This window comes from Pezoporus wallicus, unplaced genomic scaffold (assembly GCF_028554395.1).
Source record: "Pezoporus wallicus isolate ANWC-B61680 ecotype Strahan unplaced genomic scaffold, APGP_CSIRO_Pwel_v1 contig_6783, whole genome shotgun sequence".
Lineage (NCBI taxonomy): Eukaryota > Metazoa > Chordata > Aves > Psittaciformes > Psittacidae > Pezoporus > Pezoporus wallicus.
In genome coordinates, this window is record NW_026637555.1 from 1,722,790 (window position 1) to 1,742,976 (window position 20,187).

A 20,187-nucleotide genomic window follows, 5' to 3' on the forward strand; every position below is an offset into this window, starting at 1 on the left:
CCACTACCTTCAGTGCAGAGGAAGTAGAACAGCACAGCCAGGAAGGAGGCAGGCAGACACACATAGGACTGTTTCCTTTAATTGAAGGTAAGCAATTAGTTAAGCTTAGCTGTAACATGTACCCTCACTTTTAGAATAACACAATTCTATGGCAACATACAAAGCAAAGCTATCAAATTACTTGAGAAACTACCATGTTTAGTGCAAGTCAAAGAACATGTTTCACTGAGAAGTAGAAGGATGCTAAAACCACTCAGTGCTTTCACACAAGCTCTCTTTATCAGAACTCTTCAGTTCTTCTATAAACATGAACCTCAGCAGGATGCTGATCTTTCCTCTGAACTGTGCCACAGGGCTTTGACAATGGGTGCTGAGGTTTACTGTACATAACATTTATTGGAAATACACTAGACTGTACAGTTTAACTGCAAGTATAGACTGCAACAGAAAGATCAGCAGTTGTAGGAAATGTGGTTAAAGTATTTTCTGTGTTTTCCAAACAAAAAAACTGGTTGACATTTATAGTTAACTGCTGTCACTGGGTAGGTGCCGACAGCCACTGTCAGCAAGAAGAAAGATTTCTCAGTTAAATTAAGCCTTTTTAAAAGTACTTAGTTTTTATTGCTGACTGAAGACAGTGGTATTATTTTAGTGTTCATACAGACACAAGTTGTTTCAGTTCACAGTAAATTCAGGGTTTTTTTTCTTCCACGGTAGCAGCTTTCATCATTTTAGACTATCAAAAGCAGTACCTTGCAGAACACAGTAGTAGCTAACAAACCTTGCTAGGTGCACAAACACAAGTCTTCAACACGTTTTAGTGCAGATGGATCCTTGGAAACTAGACACACACAGAGATCAAAAAAATTTTAAGCCCAATAGACATGTTCCTAGAATGCCTTGCAGTTACTATAAAACAAGTTAAACATTATACTGCTGCTTGAGCCATCTTGAACCTGTTTAAATCAAGAAGTGTAATTTACTAAGTTAACACCAAAATCCCAGCACTGGTATGGCCAATTGTTATATCAAACCTGAGGAAAAATCATTTTTGTATTTCTTTTTTCAACTTTTAGATAAAGACTTAAGAACCTTTCTATAGGCATGTGGCAACGTCCATACAAACATTTGACAATTGGAGAGCACAGTGTTTCCAGCAGAACCAGCAGGTGATGCCAGTGTTCAGTCACAAAAAAAAAGAGGGCATTAAGCTTGCCAATACTTCAAACTTCCAGGTACTGCAATCTAAACTTGTGATTTTAGATCAATTGTAATAGCATTTCTAGATACAACTTGCTTTAGACCAATTCTTTGGAAACTTGTTAGTATGTTCCTCCTCCTGGCAGGATCATGAGAAAGTTACCCAAATGATTACTGCAAACTTCAGAAGGTGAGCAGTGGGAACAAAAGATTTAATGGTGATTTAAAAAAATTTAAAAAAGATTTAGCTCTAAAAGCTAAATGGCCTGGAGAATATTTAAGACTTCTCACTTTCTCACTTCTGTTCTATTTCTCAGTGATTTGCAGAAGTTCAAACTTTAAGTGATTTAAAAGCAGGTAAGTTGAAACAATCCATTTAGTCAAGCTGCAGCAGGTAGCAAATCCACCAGAGACTACCACCAATCTGTTCACATTTGTTCCACCTCTGCCCCTCCTTCTCCTGTTTTCTTTCTTGGTGGTCCTTTTAAGTTTTGTCCCTCCAGCCATAACTCCTTTCTCTTACCCACCTCCTCCATTCCTTCTAACCACCAGAACCCCCAGTTTCTCCACACTACCTCAGGCTGCACTTTTTGCAATGCCAGTGCATTCATGTGTGACATGCTGCGTTCATCAGAGCATTGTCAGCCATGACACAGCCCTGCAGAGCACTGTGACATTGATCCACAGGTAACATACGACTTGAAGTGGCCAGCAAAGAAACCACCTGCATATCTACATGCATACATAGATATGAGTGCTGAGGCCAGGGCAGGCATCTTACTTCCCTTTCCATATACATTGTAACTGCTGTGCACAGTTGTCCACTCCCTATCAAGCAAAGCTACTTCACCTGAAATCTCTTACTGTGAGACTTTGAGGTGAACACACCCAGCCATTACATGACAATACAGACCAAAACATTTTGTTCTCTTCTGCACTTAACAATAGTGAGCATTACCAATCTCAGTCCAAGCAGACTGTCAGTCATTCCACAGGATCTAGCAAACTGCAGTCTGGTTACTGGTTAATGTGTCAGATTTGAAGTTACTAAGAAGTAAAAAAAAAAGCACAGCAGCTATAAATGTGCATTTTAGGATATGAATTTCAAAGAGCAGCTACTAACTCCAGAGTATTTATTCGCCTCCCCCCCCCCCCCATCTTAGAGTACTCACCTCGTAGTTATAAAAACAAACAGAAAGTTTCAGAGCTAGCCAGAATTCAGATAAAGTTTTATTTAAAAACCGCCACATACTCTGGCAGACTGAGAATGCAGGCATATAAATAAAATAGAATAAAACAATGATCTTTCAAGATGTTGAATGCTTGCAATGATTAAACAGTAAGTTGTTTTTTTGTTCAGTGCAAAGGCAAACTGTGACTTCATACTATGCAGTCCTTAGTGTGGAAAAATCAGGAAAAGAAAACTACTAAGTAGTGCTAATGGCTAAACAAACATTTCAGATGAGTTTCAAGCACTGTATTTTTATCAGAAATGATGGTACAGTTTTGCAGAAGTTTTATGTATACCTTTTAAATTAAAATGCTGTTTCAGTTGCAATAATCTCCTATAAAAGCATGGCAAAGCTTAGTGATTTCAATTTAGTAAGAGTCTCAAACCATTTCTTTTTAGAAAAATATTTAGAATAGTTATATTTTAAAAAGTTATATTTCTACATACACCCCCAGACCTGTTTTCTTCCCCCTACACAAATCTTACAGAAGAATGTTCTTGTGTGTTTACAACTTAAAATAATCTCTGGTTCTCTATATAGCAGACACTATTCAATAGAGAATTTTGATAACAGAAATGGTATGCAACATAAAATATACTGGACAGATGACATTACAGTTTTTAAAGACTAAGAGAGTCTTGAAATCACTTGTAAGCTTAGAATCAAAATTCTAGGAAGAGCCTCTGGCACCAAACTAACAAGCATCAACTTGTTCAGGGCTGTGTCCTTCTGTTTTCCCCTCACACTGAAGAATCCTCATGGGACAGATGGCACCTAATGGAGTCAACAGGACTACCAGGCAGGCTGGTGTACTATGTGAGGATGTCAGGGTCTGACCTTTACGTTCCCACAGCTCGTGACTGGTGACAGTACCAAGAATCTACAATGAGTACCAAGAAACAAACACAAACTGTAGAACACCATATTCTCACAGTTTTCATTTAAAGAGCCTTGTATCATGAGCAAATTAGTTCAGAAGGAACTTCTGGAACTTAAAAAACACTTTAAAGGACAATACAATATTTAGTTGATTTAAGGTTATTTTTGGAGCATGACCAAATTAACAAGTATGCTGTTAAAATTCATTAATATTACTTACTTTTATGTTCAGGTATCTTTTTAGCCAAATTTACAAAGATTTTTCAGATCTTTAAGTGTTTCTTTGAAATTCTGAAATGAACACCTACTATTCTTAGACATCCTAGCAGCTTGCAAGATTTTATGCATATTGTACCTCTGTAGTTAGCAGGCTTTTAGAAATGGAGATATTTACTACAGGAGTTTCAAATTGGATTTTATTTTCAGTTATGGCACACCCAGCTCACTAATGTCGCACTTCAGAATAGAATTTAGATCTTAACAGATAAGAGACACTTTGTGTGTTTTACCCATATTGACTGCAAAACAAATTTGAGTACCATGTTATCTCAACCAGTCAAGTTAAAAAGCTCAAAAGATATTTTATACATTCTTCCGTATTTCAAGCATCAAGTAATAAACTTTCTATTAAACCAAGTTGTATCACACAACTATAGAGAATTAACAAAGAGAACAATGATGGAACAAACCATTCTGCTTAATTTTGGGCTTGGTCCCAAAAGAGGTAGTCCATAAGTTATACACACACATAAAAATTCCACAGAAGTTAACCTAACATGCAGTCTTCTCCACCATACGCAGCCTCATCACCAAACGAGACTATTTCATATCTGAGAACATTACAAGTTAGTGTTCATGTAAGGAACTACACTTGAAATTATTTCTTCATCTCTAACCAAAACCTGGTTCAGCTGAACCAATATATTACCTGGGCTTTGCCATCAATCTCCTTAGTAAGAATGCAGTTTTTCCTCAAAATTAAATTTAAAACCTGCCTAATACACAGGTATGCCTTTAAATAACAAAGGATACATGTATTTAGGCTTGGAGAGAAGCTTCAGATTGTTAAACCTCCTTAGTAATACAGGTATATTTACTGTCATTTCTCTACAAATGCTGCTGCTGCCATTGAATTCCTCATGGTTCCTCTTGCTGAAGCTGCAAACTCTTCAATCTCTGCGTTCAGCCTATTAATTACCCATTCCAACGCTTCACGGCCCTACAATTAAAGAAAAATTTATCAGCATATAAATCTTAGTAAATAAACAGGTTCCACCCTGTCTTGCTGAAAACAACTAGACACAATAGTTGAAAACCAAAGGAAAGGTACAGAAATACAGGCCTCTGTGGTACTTTTTACTTAAATAACTGGAGTACTGCAGAAACACATCCTGCCTTACATTCCATGAAAAAAATTCCTTATGTGAGCACTGCTCACATTATGAGTCACGAAAGTTTTTATCCAGATTGTTTTATCATTCTTGAGGCTGAACTCAAGACATCTCTGGATTCCTACAGAACCCTCAACTAAAACACCACTTCATTACTCCGCACAGCTACTTCAGATCTGTCTTTTTCAATAACAAAAAACTAATGGATGCCATCAGGAGGGCAGCAAAAGCGTGACAGTGCCAGACCTGTTGAGTGGAGATGTTTTTTTCCAGTGAAGAGTCAGGGAGCTTTGCCAATAATAATTTATTATCTTCATTCACAAGAGGAAAAAAAATAAAAATGAGGAAGTTCAGCAAGCTGAGCATCCAGTCTCTACAGTAAAGACAGCAGAACTGTGCGGGCCCTTCCCAAGGCTGCTGTCAAAGCCAAAAAGTAAAACAGAATTTTTTTTCCCCTTTGTCCTTTAGCAAGTGGTCACACATTATACACAAGGATCATACTTACTTTATTAGCATTGGAAGAAATTGTGTTTGCCATTAGCCCTTCTAAGTAACTGCTAAGACTTACACCTTTTACTGATATTATTGCTTCTTGTGTCAACATGGTTCTGAAACACAGCAAGAAAAAGAATTATTCTGAGTAGCTTAAAAAATAATGCATTGCTGAAAGAAACTCACTCCTTCCCAACAAACATTCTCTTATCAGCTTTGCTGTGTAACACAGAACTTCCCCAGAAACATAACCCATTTCCACATTGTACAAATGCTTTATTAGAGGGTAGATTTAGATTAGATATTAGAAAGAAGTTTTTCCCTGTGATGGTGGTGAGACCTTGGCACAGGTTGCTCAGAGAAGCCGTGGCTGTCCCATTCCTGGCAGTGTTCAAGGCCAGGCTGGATGGGGCTTGGAGCACCCTGGTCTAATGGCAGGGGGTTGGAACTGGATGAGCTTTAAGGTCCCTTCCAACCCATTCTATGATTTATGCTTCTATTCATAAAATAAAATCCATGAGTCTCCACAAAGTGGAAGTGTCCCTTCATGCATCTTTAGCAGCTGGAAGAGTGAAAACAGCAGATTTGGAGTGAAGGTATATTGGGAAAACAGCATTAAAACATCCCCTTCAACAACAGGGATTTAACACTTCTGACCAAGAAAGAAAAAAACCCTCTTATGTTAGAATCTCTGGAAAGATCCTTCAGAATTATCAGTAATTCCAGCAATACAGACTCAGAAAGCTCTAATTTTGCCCCAAAAAAACAACCCCAAAACAACCAACAAACTAAACACCAAAACCCAAACCTCAAAAACTATACACTACAGGGAGATAGATGTGCCTTCTAGTGCACGTTTTGTGCTCAGGTAGATAAGGAGATCAGGAATAGGGCATCATAACTGAAGCAGAATACAAACTCAAGTTACTGACAGGACACAAGACAACACCCGAAGAGCTGATCTGAACTGGGCTCCATCATAGTGTGACACTGAGTGTCCCACCAGTGCTCTGCAGAAACAGTGTCACCAGACAGAATGGCAGTCCACTTAATTCTTTTCGAGACAAGGTGTAAACCTCATCTCCTGTTGAAGGGAAACCATGGAAATTTTCAAAGTCAGACTCTGTACTACTTCTGGGCAATGTCAGAACACAGGCATACTTACTTGTATGGGTCATGAGGGTGTGGTTTATAGACAAGCCTTTCATCTACTGACACTAGATTTGTAAATGAAATCTGCAAAATACAAAACAAGATTACCCCTTGATAAAAATATTAAACAAAAGTAGGAAATAAACCTGCAGAGTCAAAACTACGCTTCTATGTCAGATTAAACATTGTACTTTCCCTGCAAATATTTGGGTTGAGATTTCTCTAGGTTGAAAAATCCAAGTTCAGCAGTTGCTGATCTGGGTCCGTTTCCTTAAGTTTCTGTGACATTTACCATTGTAACTACCCCATTTATAACATTTCAACAGTGGGACTGGGCAGTACAAAGAGAAAAATTAGGAAACAGTGACAGTGTACACCAAATGGCTTTTAGAAGTTCCTTTTCTTGACGCTTCTCTTCCCCCAAAACTACTCCTGTCCTGCTCATCAGCATGTTCAGATTCTTCCTTCCTGACAAGTTCCAAAAAGCCATTAGCACCTTTCTGCAAAGCAGAACTGGTCCACTATGAAACGTTACATAAACCTTTAACTTGTATTGTTCTAGTGCAATTTTCAGGTAATTTTCAAGATTAATTTCCTTTTCCAATTTACAAGGTATTATAATCTGCAGTCTCTTTCAGTTGCACAAACACAGCTACTTACATTGCTGGATTTAAGCTCCATTGTTTTTTTCACCGGGTCAACAACAGAGTGCTCCTGCACATAGGTCTTTGTTCTGCATGTGCCGATAAGCTAGAAGGCAGGCAAACATATACAGCATTTATCATACAAACCAGCTGATATTTTTTAGTGCCTTTAAAGACAGAAGTATCAAACACTGAGACATCAGAATTACAGTTTCGCTTAAAAAAATTATTCAGTTGAGGTAGATACAATTTTCAAGATGGAAGCAATCTAAGGCTTGGGCAATCTTTTGCTATGAGGAAGTCCCTGTGTGTACTGCTGCTGAGCTTTCCTCAGAAAAGACGCTTATCTTTTCAAACCATTACAGTTATAAAATTATACGCATCTATTACAACACCTGACTCACAAGCTTCCCTCACCCTCTGGCATACTTCCCAAGCTCTGTGACAAGACACATACCGATTTCACAATGGAAGGTATTCCCCATTCCGTACTGAGGAGCCGGTAGCTGTGCAGCTTCCCGCTAGGATCGACATGTCTGTCCAGCACGTCGACACCAACCACGCTGGGGTTCATGGGATTTGGGTACTTCTGCATGGCAGCCGTTGTCACAGTTTCCCAGGGGTGGCTGCCAAACCAGAACCAAGACAGAGTTGTACACCTTTTTTTTAAATGGGATTTGTAGTAAAAATGAGCACATCAATCAAACGGTATTTTTAAAGCAGTTCAATTTCCAGTTCTCAACCCCACAAATACCCTTCCCTAAAGGAAAACACCCATTTTGCAGGTTGGGTAGAGGTACATAGAAGGTCACATACAACACACCTGATTCATCAGGACTCCTGAGCTCAACTACCTTGTGGCTTCTAATTCAGTATGAATGTTTTCCCTGTGACATAATGATGAAAGAATGCAACTTTTATGAGGCTTCAGGAACACTGGAGCAATTTATTAATGTTACTTTCCTCCAACAAGTAATTTCTTCGGATTATTTTTCGGCAGAGGTGTTCTGGGGCACTGGCGCCCCAACAACACGAATGGACTCCTAACACTTCGGTCAGGCTTACACCCGGACGCAAGGGCAGCACAAAGCCGACCTTCACCACGGCCGACACAGTAGGTACGCCTCCCGGTTCAGAGGGAAACGGTTTCCACAGCCTCACCGGCTACGCCTCCCCAGAAGCCCCCGGCTAACGGCAGGCCCCCGCCAAGTCGGCAGCGGTGCCCGCGTTCTGGTAGCTTAACTGCGCCCCAGCCGCGCCCCCCGCCTGGCAGCAGGCTTGGTGCTCTGCCCACCGCGGCCACATGCCTCGGAGTTGTGCCTCGACACCGGCGAGCGGTTCCCCGCGGCGAGTGACCCCGCGGCGCAAGGACGCGCAGGGGGAAGGTCAAGTGAGGCGAGCGATCACGACGGCGGGCACAGGGCCGCTGCACCGGGCCGGGCCAGACGGCCTGCAGGCCGGGAAGCCCCCTCAGCCCCTGGCCCCCGCGAGGAGCGGCCGCCATCCCTGAGCCCAGCGCTACTGCTCCCCTCGTGCCTTCCCCCGCCCCGCACTCACTCGAAAACATGCTCCGAGGTCCAGATCTTCATGGCGGCGGGCACCGGGCGGCGACGGGGTCAAGGACCTGGGGGCGCCGCTACCGCGCTCCCCTCACACCCCGCCGGCCCGGTACCCACAGGGCCCAGCACTGCCACCGGCGGCTGCTGCGCCTGCGCGGTCGGCAACGAGACACAGCAGCGCCTTTGGGCGCGGAACGCTGGCATCCAATCGTCGCGCGGCGCAGCCCTGGCGTCAGGAGTCACGTGGCGAGTGAAAGTCAGGCAGAGGGCTCTCGGTCGGGAGGCCCGGCCGCACCGAGTGCGCCTGCGCGGGGCTGCGTGTCAGGGCGCGAGGCGGGGCCGAGGCTCGCGGGTAGGAGCCGGGTTTGGAGCGCGGGGCGGGGGCGCAGCGCAGCCGGGTGGTGCCCGCGCTTCAGAGCGCGCACGATCCAGGAACGTGTCCCGCTAGGTCCTGCAGCGCGTGCTCGGTTGAAGCGGGAACTCACGCACGTTTTATGCTCGCTCGGGCTGCCAGGAGCCGCGGGCTGTTTTCGGGATGAGCCGTTACGCGCCGAGGCGCGGGGATCATGGCGAGCATCGGGGGTACAACGGGGCTGTGCTGGACGGAGAGCAAAGGCGCGGACCGAGAGCGGTCAGCAGTGCCCCGCCCGGGGCGGCTTACTGGAGTCCTTAGCCAACTCGTTTTGTAAGCGCGCTGCCTGGAAGTTGTTTTATAACCAACACTTACAAAACAGCCTCTTCGCTCTTTTGGATGGTCTGTAACGTGCAGGCTATTCCAGAATGGAAGGGTTTCAACCAACTGTTGTGAGCCATTTTACTCATTCTTGGAATAAACGAGAAGCGATTTACAAGATCAATAAAGCAGTAGGAAACCAGCCACAACTACAGACCAACCCGTATGCAGTTTGTGGCTCATCATCAAGCATTTTCGTTTAAAATTCTCAAGATAACAATACTGAAAGTGCCTTGAGTAGTGTAGAAATTGCATGTTCAAACAGGGAGGCAGCAGGACAGCCTTGCATGCTCACCATTCTCAAAGAGTGAGTGACTAGTAGGTACTCGTAACTACACAACAACGGCGTCACTGGAAAAGGTTCAAATAGAAATTTCCCAGAAACAGGTTACTACACACAGGGAGATTTCTGTCATCTTTCTGCCATGCCAGAAATCCTGCCCAGTCTGTGGAAAAGCTCAGATTCAATGAATATTCATTCCTGTGCATTCCTGTTTGCACTGAACATCCAATACAGAAGCCATTATACAGAGAAGATACTATTTAATGATAAACTACCAGATGCAGTCAGCAGCAGATACTTAAGCGAGGACTAAGAGAGTGTTTGCTGGAGAAACCTATCTTGATCTTACTTTATGGAAAGACTCTTCCACCTCACAGCACTATCCCTAAGCATTGTGAACATACTAGTCATCCATCATCTTGTACAAAGTCATTTCTGGAAGACTGCAAGACACTTCTAAATACATTTTAGTCTTAATACCCACTGAGTGATTTTTGCAACTGGAGAATTTTGCAAAGGATGTTAATAATGCTAAGCATTTTGCAAGGTCTCAGAATGCAATACATAGTTGTGGAAGATGGTGACCCTCAAATAGACATTGGCAGTTCAGCAGATACCCATCCCCTATCCCTTAGGCTATCTGTAGTCTCTCATCAGGGTTTTTTTTTATCTGTAAAAGAAATGTTAACTGCTGGAAGCAAAGCAAAATGACATCTCCAAGAAGGAAACATGCCAACATATGGTGCAGATTAGGAGCTAGATCTCCAAAGTTCTTGCTCAGATAAAATTCAGTTTATTTTAACAGAAGTTGTATTTAAGTGAGTTTCTGTATTTGAGTGATACCAAGGGCCAAACTACTTATAAACCTGACTTTTAAAATAAACCCAGACTTTAGGGAAATAAAATTCTCATTTGTAACTGCAGAGGAAAAAGTTGCACATCTTAAATATTAGAATTCTTTACGTTGGTCATGTTGCATCTAGAGAATACAGTGTTCATTTTTATGACCAAGAATTAAATACTAGAAGATTGTATTATCTTTTCCCCTCTGCTCTTGTGAGACCCCACTTGGAGCACTGTGTGCAGTTCTGGTATCCTCAGCACAAGACGGACATGGACCTATTCAAGCAAGTCCAGAGGAGGTCAGATATAAGGAAGCAGTTCTTTCCTGTGAGGGTGGTGAGACACTGGAACAGGTTGCCCAAAGAAGTGGCAGTGTGCAAGGCCAGGTTGGACAAAGCCTTGGGGAACATGGTCTAGTGCGAGGCTTTCCTGCCCATGGGACCATGTCACCCAAGGCTCTTGTCCAACCTGGCCTTGTATACTGCCAGGGATGGAGCACTCTCTCTTCAGAAAAACACAGATGGAATAAAAATATTCCCTCTTTTGCACGGAAGATGTGGTTTTATCTAAGTAACCAGCATTCTTTACCAGTTTTTTCCTGTGCATGGCATTAGCAGTTCCACTGCTGATGTTGAGTCCTTACAGATGCTTCTCACTGCTTCAGCAAGATGGTCTCCCACTCCACAGCCTTTAACCTTCCTTCTTCATAACTGATACAGTCTCACATTCCTTGCTGCACCTGAGGTCTGGACTCATCATTTGACCCAGGGCAGAGGGAAGGGACAGTGAGCTCTGTACTGTCTTAAAGCTACCTGCCTCAGTCAAGGTATCTGCAGGGTCAGACTAGGCTCTATACAGCTGATTTCTCAACTTCTGCCAAAGCTGGTTAAGCTGGCTGGAGCAGGTGCCTTCTGAGGTCAGTGACTCCTATTCTCGATCTGCTGCTCATGTTGCTCTGGAACAGCAGTTCACATGGCCAGGAGAAGTGCTGTAAGGGAACAGTGCAGCTGAATTTCTGTTTTCTGCATAGTGAACCATAAATGGAACTGAAGAATCATCCAACGACCATGCTGGTATTGCAAATGAGGCCTGAGGTGAAGAACAAGGGGTCAGGGCTGGGTAAGCCAGTGCTGTGGACTCCCTGGAATGCCTTCTGGAATCACAGCTTGGGTTCACACATTCAACAGTGTTAGAAGGTCAGTGCATTTGTTCTTCATCCACTAACAAACACTGACTTGGTATTTGTTAGTATCATCCATGTTGGTTCAACCCAAAATAAACCACAGATCAGTGTAAGACAACCAAATGCCTGTGTTTGTTTCTGTACTTTCTCAGTCAATCAGGAGAGTCTTTATCCTTCAGTATTTAGGACTCTTCCTCCCTCAATTTGAAGAAAAGTGAGATTACAGAAATAGCCAACAAATGCCTTTCCCCTATGTTCTGGTGAAAATGGCTGTGAAGTTGCATGTGAAAAGCAAATAAAAAAATTAAAGATTATAATTTTATATCCTGGGACTAATACCAATAACCATATCAACTTTCAGAGAAAAGATGCAGGTATATCTGTTCTTGGAACCAAGTTCGAATCGATTCACACCCTCTGTTTGGAAAAACCACAAGAGGGGGCTAGATTTCCATGAGGTTCTCCACGCGAAGGCGAGAAAATTATTCCATCAGAGAGAAAGGGCTCGGATTTACCGTCTCATAAACTAACCCACCACGAGGTTTCCACACCTCTGAGCTTTGCCATGTGAGAAAGCCCAAGATCCCTACTCTGATTCTGCGTCCCAGCAGCAACTACTCTCAAGGGGCTGCCCACCCCTAAATCCAGAGTGTATTTTTCTGCAGAAATAAATTATTCCACTGCTTCCAATCTAAAATGTGCTCCAGACAGAAATTCCCTGCTGGGAACAAATCTGAAAGATACAATCAGTACTTTTATTTTTTCAATATTTCAAAAATATTAATGAAAAACCAACATAAAAGCAATGAAACATCCTCAAATAATAATAAAAAGGTCCCTTCTGTGTCCTCTAGTTAAGCCTGGTTAGTTTGGCAAAAACATAAACCTACGAAAAACCTGACTTACTCCTGGGCCAGTTTACTGCTGTTACTGGCTGCTCAGCTGCATGACTGCAGCAGCAGCAAACTAGTGAGACAGGAACCTATGGCCACATACAGTTTGACAACAGTATCATCTTAGATTAGTTTAAATCATTTCTAAAAGTATCACCTAAGTAGCCCTGCACATACTCACCACAGTATTTTACACCACAGGCTTCCCATCCAGCATGTACTTGATGCCCTGCTAGCGAAAGGATAAAAAGAACTGTCACTGGCAATGTGATCTCTGACATAGGTAGCCTGCAATGAATAATAAACACATGCGTCCAAAAACGTATTGCTTCTGCCAGTGCCTTCCCAAAGGACTGGAAAAACCCAGGAGTTTTCAGATAACCTGTATATAAACAACAATCTTGCAGCATTGTTGTATGATCACCTTCCACATTTGTCTTCATCGCAAGGACAAGTGAAATACAGGCAGCAGGAATCCTGTGATACTGATTCAAAACATCTGTTTGCCGTGCCAGAAGGTTTTTTTTATGCAGAAAATTAAATAATATGTAAACCTATGGAATGGAAATAAAGGACAGAGAAGTCAATTGATCATGAGGCAATACTGAACCCAGACATGTACAATCTGATGTATGTGCTACTGCTCACGTACATGTCTTACTGCAGCAATGAAATGCAGTGAGTGCAAAGCACAACATACAAATTTGTCTCAGGCAGCTTTTCTTGTCTTTTGGGGGAAAAAAGATGACACAAAAGGCAGAGTGTATAGTAAGAATTATTCATCCTCAGATGCCATATTCTATTTTTTGTGTCATAAAAAGGGGACATATAGTTCCTTCTTAAGACTAAAACCAGTAAGGCACTAACCCTTTCCCACAGACTTATATGCAGATCCAGAATTTGTTTTCCAATATTGATTGCATAAAAGGATTCTTCCTGCAATTTCTTAATATATATTATTTTTCTACCACTTAAAAGTTTCATATATTTGTATGCATGCACAGCTGTTGTACAAAGGCCATAGTCAAAAAGTGCTGATGCTCTCTATTGTGGTGATACAGGGAGCTGAAAAAAAAACAGAAAAGATGTAATTTCTTAACAATACTAGTACAAATGTATTTCTTGTTTCAAAATGCTGCTCATTTCCTTCTCAGGCACATTTAAAACAGTCTGGCTCCCCAAGTAATTTCTGAGTTTTGAAGTATTACATGATCTTTTGAAAGCCACCTGAGATGTTTTTGTGGGAAGGAGGTCTCTCCGTACTGGTGCTTCCACTTACTCAATAAAGCAGTCAAATTACTAACTCATCAACTTGACTTACCAGGTTGCATAAATTACTTCAACACTGGACAGTTTTAGCAACTGTGGTCTGGTCATGTTTTGCTGAGAGTCAAAGGATCTCTCCATGGCAGTGACAGCAAATGGACAGAACAACAGCATGCCTTTCTCTCAAGGCTGCAGATCTCTCTGTCAACAACAGACCTCTCTGCCTACAACAACTGCCTGAACTTTGGATAGGTGCCTGCCCTACAGAAAAGGCCAAGCTTAGAAGTAAGTCACACACACTTCCTTTGTCAATTTTTACACACTAGCACATTTGCTTTGCTAACTATCTACACAAAGAGTTGCATACACAAATCACAGGCCTTTGCTGTCTACACCTGTAAATTTGCATCCGGAAACCTAGAAGGGGTAAAAATTAGAGCTTGTTGAAGCTGAGAACATCAGAGAGATTGAGTTTTTTGTTCCCTAGCAGTTAATGTCTCTCCCTTCCCCAAATACCCACCACACCCTGGAAAACCAAACCAAACCAAACCACCTCACCAACATCCCCTCTCCCCAAAAAAGAAAATTCAAACCCAGACATTATCTTTGCTTTAGAAGATTTAGTTTAAGTTAGGGCATATTAAAAAAATGCATTTAATAGAATGATCTGGAAGTAGCCATGGAGCCAACATTTGATTTTCAGATCCCTTTTATTTTATTCTGCCAGAAAACGTTCTAAGAGACCTAAGGCTGCACACCTTCAGAGTACTGTTGCCTCAAATGCAAAACTGGCCAAGTACCTTCCTTATCAAGCACGTGACACACCTACTGCGGTTGTGAAACATACTGTCTAACACTGTCTACACCAACCAGTCTCTAATATTGTTTATATAAGATGAATGCAAATAATTGTTTTTCTTATCAGCTTTCTCTCCCACCTGACAACATACAAAATGTAAAAGCTCAGTATGCACGCAGTCACACCCAGCTGGCCCTCCCATTGCCTCAGCATTAGCATACTGGCTACTCTAAGGTTAGGTCTTCCTCCTGCTGTCTGTGGTGGTTTGTTTAACATATTCATACCACATTACATGAGTGCGCTTTATTTATGGTTTGCAGCAGAACTCTTAAGCAGGCAGCTACAGAGTCCTTAAATGGCTTTTGGTGACTGAGTGATTTGGTTTCAATTTAAAACCTGACTCAAAATTTGTGACAATATATGTGCTGCATGACTCATTAGAACCATGAATTTTAATTTTTTTAAATGATTTTTTATGAAATTGTGCAATTTCCTTGACTTCCATAGCTCAGGTAGTTTGATTTGATTATGACTATACAAACAGTTCCATCTTGTCTGTGTCATTAGTGGGAGCAGCAGCTGCCACTTGGTGTTTGAGTTCAGTGCAGATGCACAATGGCGTACAGTTCATGGATGCAATATGACTATTCTGTTGTCTGGGAAACAGTCTCCTAAACTCTGCATAATATGACAGTTACCAGCCAGATAATGTTTTCTCCCGCAAGCATCACAAATGTGCATGTGATCAAGTAGGCAGATGATAATCACATGTTATCACCCACAACTCATGAGCAAGCACAGTAACAGCACAATTAAAGACAAAACCATATATTTTAAAGTACATTGAAATTGTGTTTGTGTTGTTTGGAAATAATCATGCTTCTTCACTACCTCTGATTCTTGTTTAAATCTAAAGATGACAACATTTCTTATAAAACACAAATGCTGTCAAACATTCATTGAATGCAAATTTATAATGCAGTTCTTGAAGAACCAGTGATGACAGGTCATGGTTGTGACATATTACATGTTAAGACACAAACGTAACCCATGGTCTTCAAATACTGCTCTTTTATTCAAAATTTATATAAAACTCCCTGTTTCAGAAATCTTGGATTCCATCAGCTATCTTGTGACATGCTTTAGAGAAATTGCAACCTGGAAACAAAAGTTGAGACTTCTTCATGCACAGACTACTGCATGAAAGTGGCTACTTAGTCATCAGTGCTGACACCTTAACTATCACAGAGACAATTATCAGATCAATTATAAGCAAATACTCTCGAGACACCTTTAGCTTACCTCTGTCAATGGCTGACTACAGAGCTATGATGAAAGCAAGCCATTAAACCAGTCTTGTTCAAAATTTTGTGGGCCTGAGAAAACTTAGATCCTGGATTTAAGTCTACTTATGCTGTCTTTAGTACTGGGATTGTATTTAACACCTCTTTTGAAGGGGGAGGACCCAGTCTCAGCAATCAAGAGCACAAGACCTTTCATCTCTGGGACTACAGGCCTTGGATCTTTAATAGCAGCAGCAATTAAGGCTCAGTCCTAACCTTCTCAGCTGGCCTTGACAGCAGGAATTCCAAGCTCCAAGCTGAGAAGATATTGTGGTGTTTGGGTAGAACTGACAATCCAGAGAGAAACAGCTAGCTCAAAAGTGAAAAATCACACCGGAGAGTGGCCCTTTCCCTTCTAGGGATGAAGTACAAGGCACTCCAAGGGTTTAAAAGTTTTGATATCTTACCAGGCCAGTGGTAGTTTCCTGCTTGTAGCTTCACTGAAAACAGTATCTTTTCCAAGTAGTCTTCTGAAGGTTTTCAAGAGTATTTCATCCAACCTAAGGCATAAACTATAAAAAACAAATTCAAAAAATAACTAATTTCATAGGAGAGTTTAAGATGGAAGCATAATGCAAATATCTTCTACATAAATAAAGTAATGGAATACTCTTCATGCACAGTTGGGACAAAAGTATTTTGTTTCATGGTAATCTGTAATAAACATTTTCAACTAATAAACAGATTCCATAAAATCAAAGACATTGAGATGGTGTGATGAAAGTCAAGGGGCAGAGTCCAGCTAGATAAAATGTGTGAATCTGCTGTGTACTGTAATTGCTGTCTGACAGTTACTACAGGTTATGGATTCTTGTAAAATACTTAAGTGTGAAATATTACATAGCACTTAAACAAACCCAAAGGAATATGTGGGGATATTTCCAGTCTTGGGAGTCTTGAAAAGAACTCCACTACATTCTCTAGAACTGTCCTGATCCAAAGTCAAACACATTCAACATGCTTGTACAAGTCTGGTACACACAGAAGTGTTGCACTTCATCAGGAATACCAAGTTAATGTCAGCACAGCCCTAACTCCTACCTGTGCACACAGTATACCTGTAAAATCGTACACTTGGTTTTCTCCATGCTATTGCTGGTACTCTGTATCAAGGATGGAAAGTGTTCAGTGCACACGACGATTCTTAGGCACAGAAACTTGGACTCTTCTAGGCCTTCCCCATCCTCGTTGTTATTAATTTGTGCATCGCTAATTAATTAGTAATCATTAGTTAGCACTTTGGGAGACAAAAGCTTTTTCATCATCATGATGCCTGTACTTACTGCAGTACTGAAACTAAGCTGTATATACTAAGCTGTCTGCAGCTTAGTGTTTCAGCAAAAGCAATAATTAAAGGAATAAACAATATGCAAAAATGAACAAAATGTTAAATTCAAAGCACTTTCCATAGGATGATTAAGCCATATTGGATTAATGCCATCCATCTCTTCAGGATATACACACTGCTGCATCCACTGATATATTCTTTGTTCTGTGTGTATAGAGTCTAAAACGTTGACAGCCACAAACTGAAGTTTGAAATATTTAGAAAAGGAATAAATATTTGCATAAAGTAATTTTAAAAGTTACTTGTCTTCTCACAAAACAACCATCTAAAATGTAATTTTTCATATCTAGTCCTTGCACAGTGTACATTAAAGCACTTTCTTAGTAGCTGCCTCTATTTTTTTCTCTAAACTTGAGTAATTTAAGAACTACTTCAAGTTGCTGCACAAGTAAATAATATTTCTATCAGTTCTGCTGCACTAATTCAATAGGATATGCATTGTTTTTCCAGCAGGTTAGTGATGGCAAAACTGGAGTTTGACCTTCTTGGCTTGTGTCAATGTATGGCTTCCAAGCTCAGACATAAGAATTGGTTTTATATACACTTTCTACAGGTGACAACCTCCAAACTTACAGCAGCTCTCTGAAATGCATAAAATACTGTAAACCAGTAATTATTAGAAATCAAGCTCTATAAAAAAGTAAGATAAAGAGTATAAGCAGCTACAGCAACTTTTCTTTTTAAACAAGATATTCATACCTTGTATCTTGCAAGTAAAGGGCTCCCAAATGTACAGTATCATAGGAACAGAAAAAACAAATATTGTCTGAACAGCTGACTACTCCCCTGAGCATATGGACTCCAACAGGGACTGACGCTGCCAGATACATTAGTAATGAAAGCAGCAGGCAAGGCAAGTTCTAAGTAAAAATATGATATTAATAAAAACCTGCATTAAGCGTCATTAAACACAGAACTGGGAGACAACCCAGGAGCACAAGCAACTAAAACTAATTGAATTTAATTTAGTTACTCCAAAATCAGTCTTCCTTTTATAAATGTGTATTTCGGTGTGTCATATAGATCTTAATTCTCGCTGATAAAATTAGAGGAGTACTTTCAAAACCATCTGGACACTCATACAAGGAATTTGCATGGATTTAAACAAAAGTTAACAACATCTACCTGTAAGAAAGACCCTTCTTTAGAAAAGGGATGGTGAATATTCTTTTTAGTTCCATATTCATCTGATTATTTCAATAACTGCGAGGATGAAAAACATGAAAAAAAATGTGTGCAGAACGCAGACTTAGGCAAACCTCAGATGTTGAATCCTTTCTGTGCTCACTTAGAAAAGACTTCCTTCAAAAAGTAATTCCTACCTCATCTGCTTATAGTCTTGGGATTTTTTAAGGCCTATATTGACAGTATGGTATGTCGCCTGCTTTTTAATTACTGTATTTTGCTGTAGCCTGTTAGGGAATCTAAGAAATGGGTGTGCATTCCAAAAACCTGAAATACTGAAAAATAAAGATCAGAAAATCTGTTTTCTGAAAAACGTGGCTATAAATGGAGAGAAGGAGAACAGTATTAGCCTCACTGGAACAATCACAATTTAGGGAGATGAACAAGATGGAATCATACCTGTCAGCTTGGGTAGTTAAATTGAGCAACTCATTTTATTCTGTCTTCTCAGAAATAATATGAGAAAGCACCAAGAGCTCTGACAGTTCATGGAGATTACTGACTAAGCCAAGGGGGAATACCACGGCTGCGAAGATGGAGTCTTTCACAGGTAACCATCCAGATAACAAACTCTTCTCTATGGCAGTAGTGAACAGAACAACAAAATAAATTATGACACATAACATGCACACCCTGTAAGTATTCTGAAGGAAAAAGAAAAATAAATTCTGTGTTGACTTCTTAATTGTCCTGTTACATGTCCCAGCAGTGGAATGCCAACAAGTTTTGCACGGACAGTTTGCATGCGGGTTTAGAGCTGGCCTACAAGCTGCACGAGGCCCAAGAGCTCCTTGCTCCGGTGGCTGTGCTCTCAGACTGCACACAGTCACGTTTGTGGCCCCCCTTTTTGGGGGTGGAGATTCGATGGGCTAATTTTAATGTTTTTTAAGCTAACTTCAAGAACACAGTAGTTTGGTTTAGGAAAGAGAAAGTGCCTAACGAGTCAAACTGAAGGCTAAATTAGGAGGACATGATAAAAACATTACTCCATTTAAATGATGGTAAGAGCTGAGGTATCACTGCATCACTGGCCTTATGAGGGGAAATTAGCTGTGTTTCAAAACTGACATGTTTCCGAGTAGTTTTTGTTTTCCTGCTTCCCTGAAGCTCAGTGGAGGTATTTGAATTTTATCAGTGAATTCGTGATATTTGGATGTTTTCTTTATACATGTTAAAATGCTCTCTCTAGTTATCTTTTCAGTGTTAGGAAATGCTCCCATTGCAAGCCGTAATAACCAGTATTCTGTATAGGAATATAGAGGTGGGATGTAACCTCCTTGGTGTAGAATGTTTTTATTAGGAAATAAAAAAAGATAGTGTGCATTTACAATCTTAAATGGTAGCAACTATGTGGCATAGTCAATATAATTAGTCAGGAAGCTATTTACATCTGACAAGTTAAGTGATAAATGACCACTAACTCAAAACCTTGTTATTCTGTCACAGATTCTGCAATGGCTTTACTCAAGAAAATAAAGAAACACTTATGCCCACAGAACTCTTGTGAAATAAGTAAGTTGTAGTATCTCAGATGTTACAAATGTGAAAATGTTGAGGAGACTTTCACAAAGCTCTAGGATCAGCGAAGGACTCAATTCCCAGGAACAAAATAGTGGGAGTAGAGCTTCCAACTCACATGTATCTTTTTCAAGATATTAGATGGTTTTTGCAAGATGGAAGAATGGTTCACCTTGAATTACAGTTTCAGAATTCCCAGTTCCCAGTTCAACCAACTAAGCCCCAGTTCCTCACAGTGCCTTCG

The 20,187-nt window shown here is 40.9% G+C and overlaps 1 protein-coding gene and 2 long non-coding RNA genes across 5 annotated transcripts in view; 1 reads left to right on the top strand and 2 right to left on the bottom strand.

The window, feature by feature from the left end:
* Positions 1 to 41: 41 nt before the first annotated feature.
* On the top strand, positions 42 to 19,949 carry LOC130597657 (uncharacterized). 2 transcript variants are annotated; one of them, XR_008971838.1, is made up of 4 exons: positions 42 to 87; positions 7,991 to 8,108; positions 18,877 to 18,975; positions 19,872 to 19,949. It is a non-coding gene; the product is annotated as an uncharacterized LOC130597657 (long non-coding RNA). The 2 variants fall into 2 exon arrangements; XR_008971837.1 differs by having other exon boundaries at positions 7,991 to 8,104.
* On the bottom strand, positions 3,714 to 8,646 carry PRELID3B (PRELI domain containing 3B). The gene is made up of 6 exons (XM_057406382.1): positions 8,548 to 8,646; positions 7,448 to 7,616; positions 7,007 to 7,096; positions 6,360 to 6,430; positions 5,208 to 5,310; positions 3,714 to 4,530 (listed from the first exon to the last, which is right to left on the bottom strand). Exons 1-6 carry the CDS (start codon positions 8,577 to 8,579, stop codon positions 4,411 to 4,413), a joined length of 585 nt encoding a protein of 194 aa, XP_057262365.1. The 5' UTR covers positions 8,580 to 8,646; the 3' UTR covers positions 3,714 to 4,410.
* Positions 13,972 to 20,187, bottom strand: part of LOC130597656 (uncharacterized) — a 135,337-nt gene continuing 129,121 nt past the window's right edge. For both annotated transcript variants that reach the window (XR_008971835.1, XR_008971836.1), the window contains exons 3-4: positions 16,300 to 16,404; positions 13,972 to 14,011 (exon numbers count right to left, since the gene is read on the bottom strand). This is a non-coding gene — a long non-coding RNA (uncharacterized LOC130597656). The remainder of the gene's footprint in view (positions 14,012 to 16,299; positions 16,405 to 20,187) is intronic.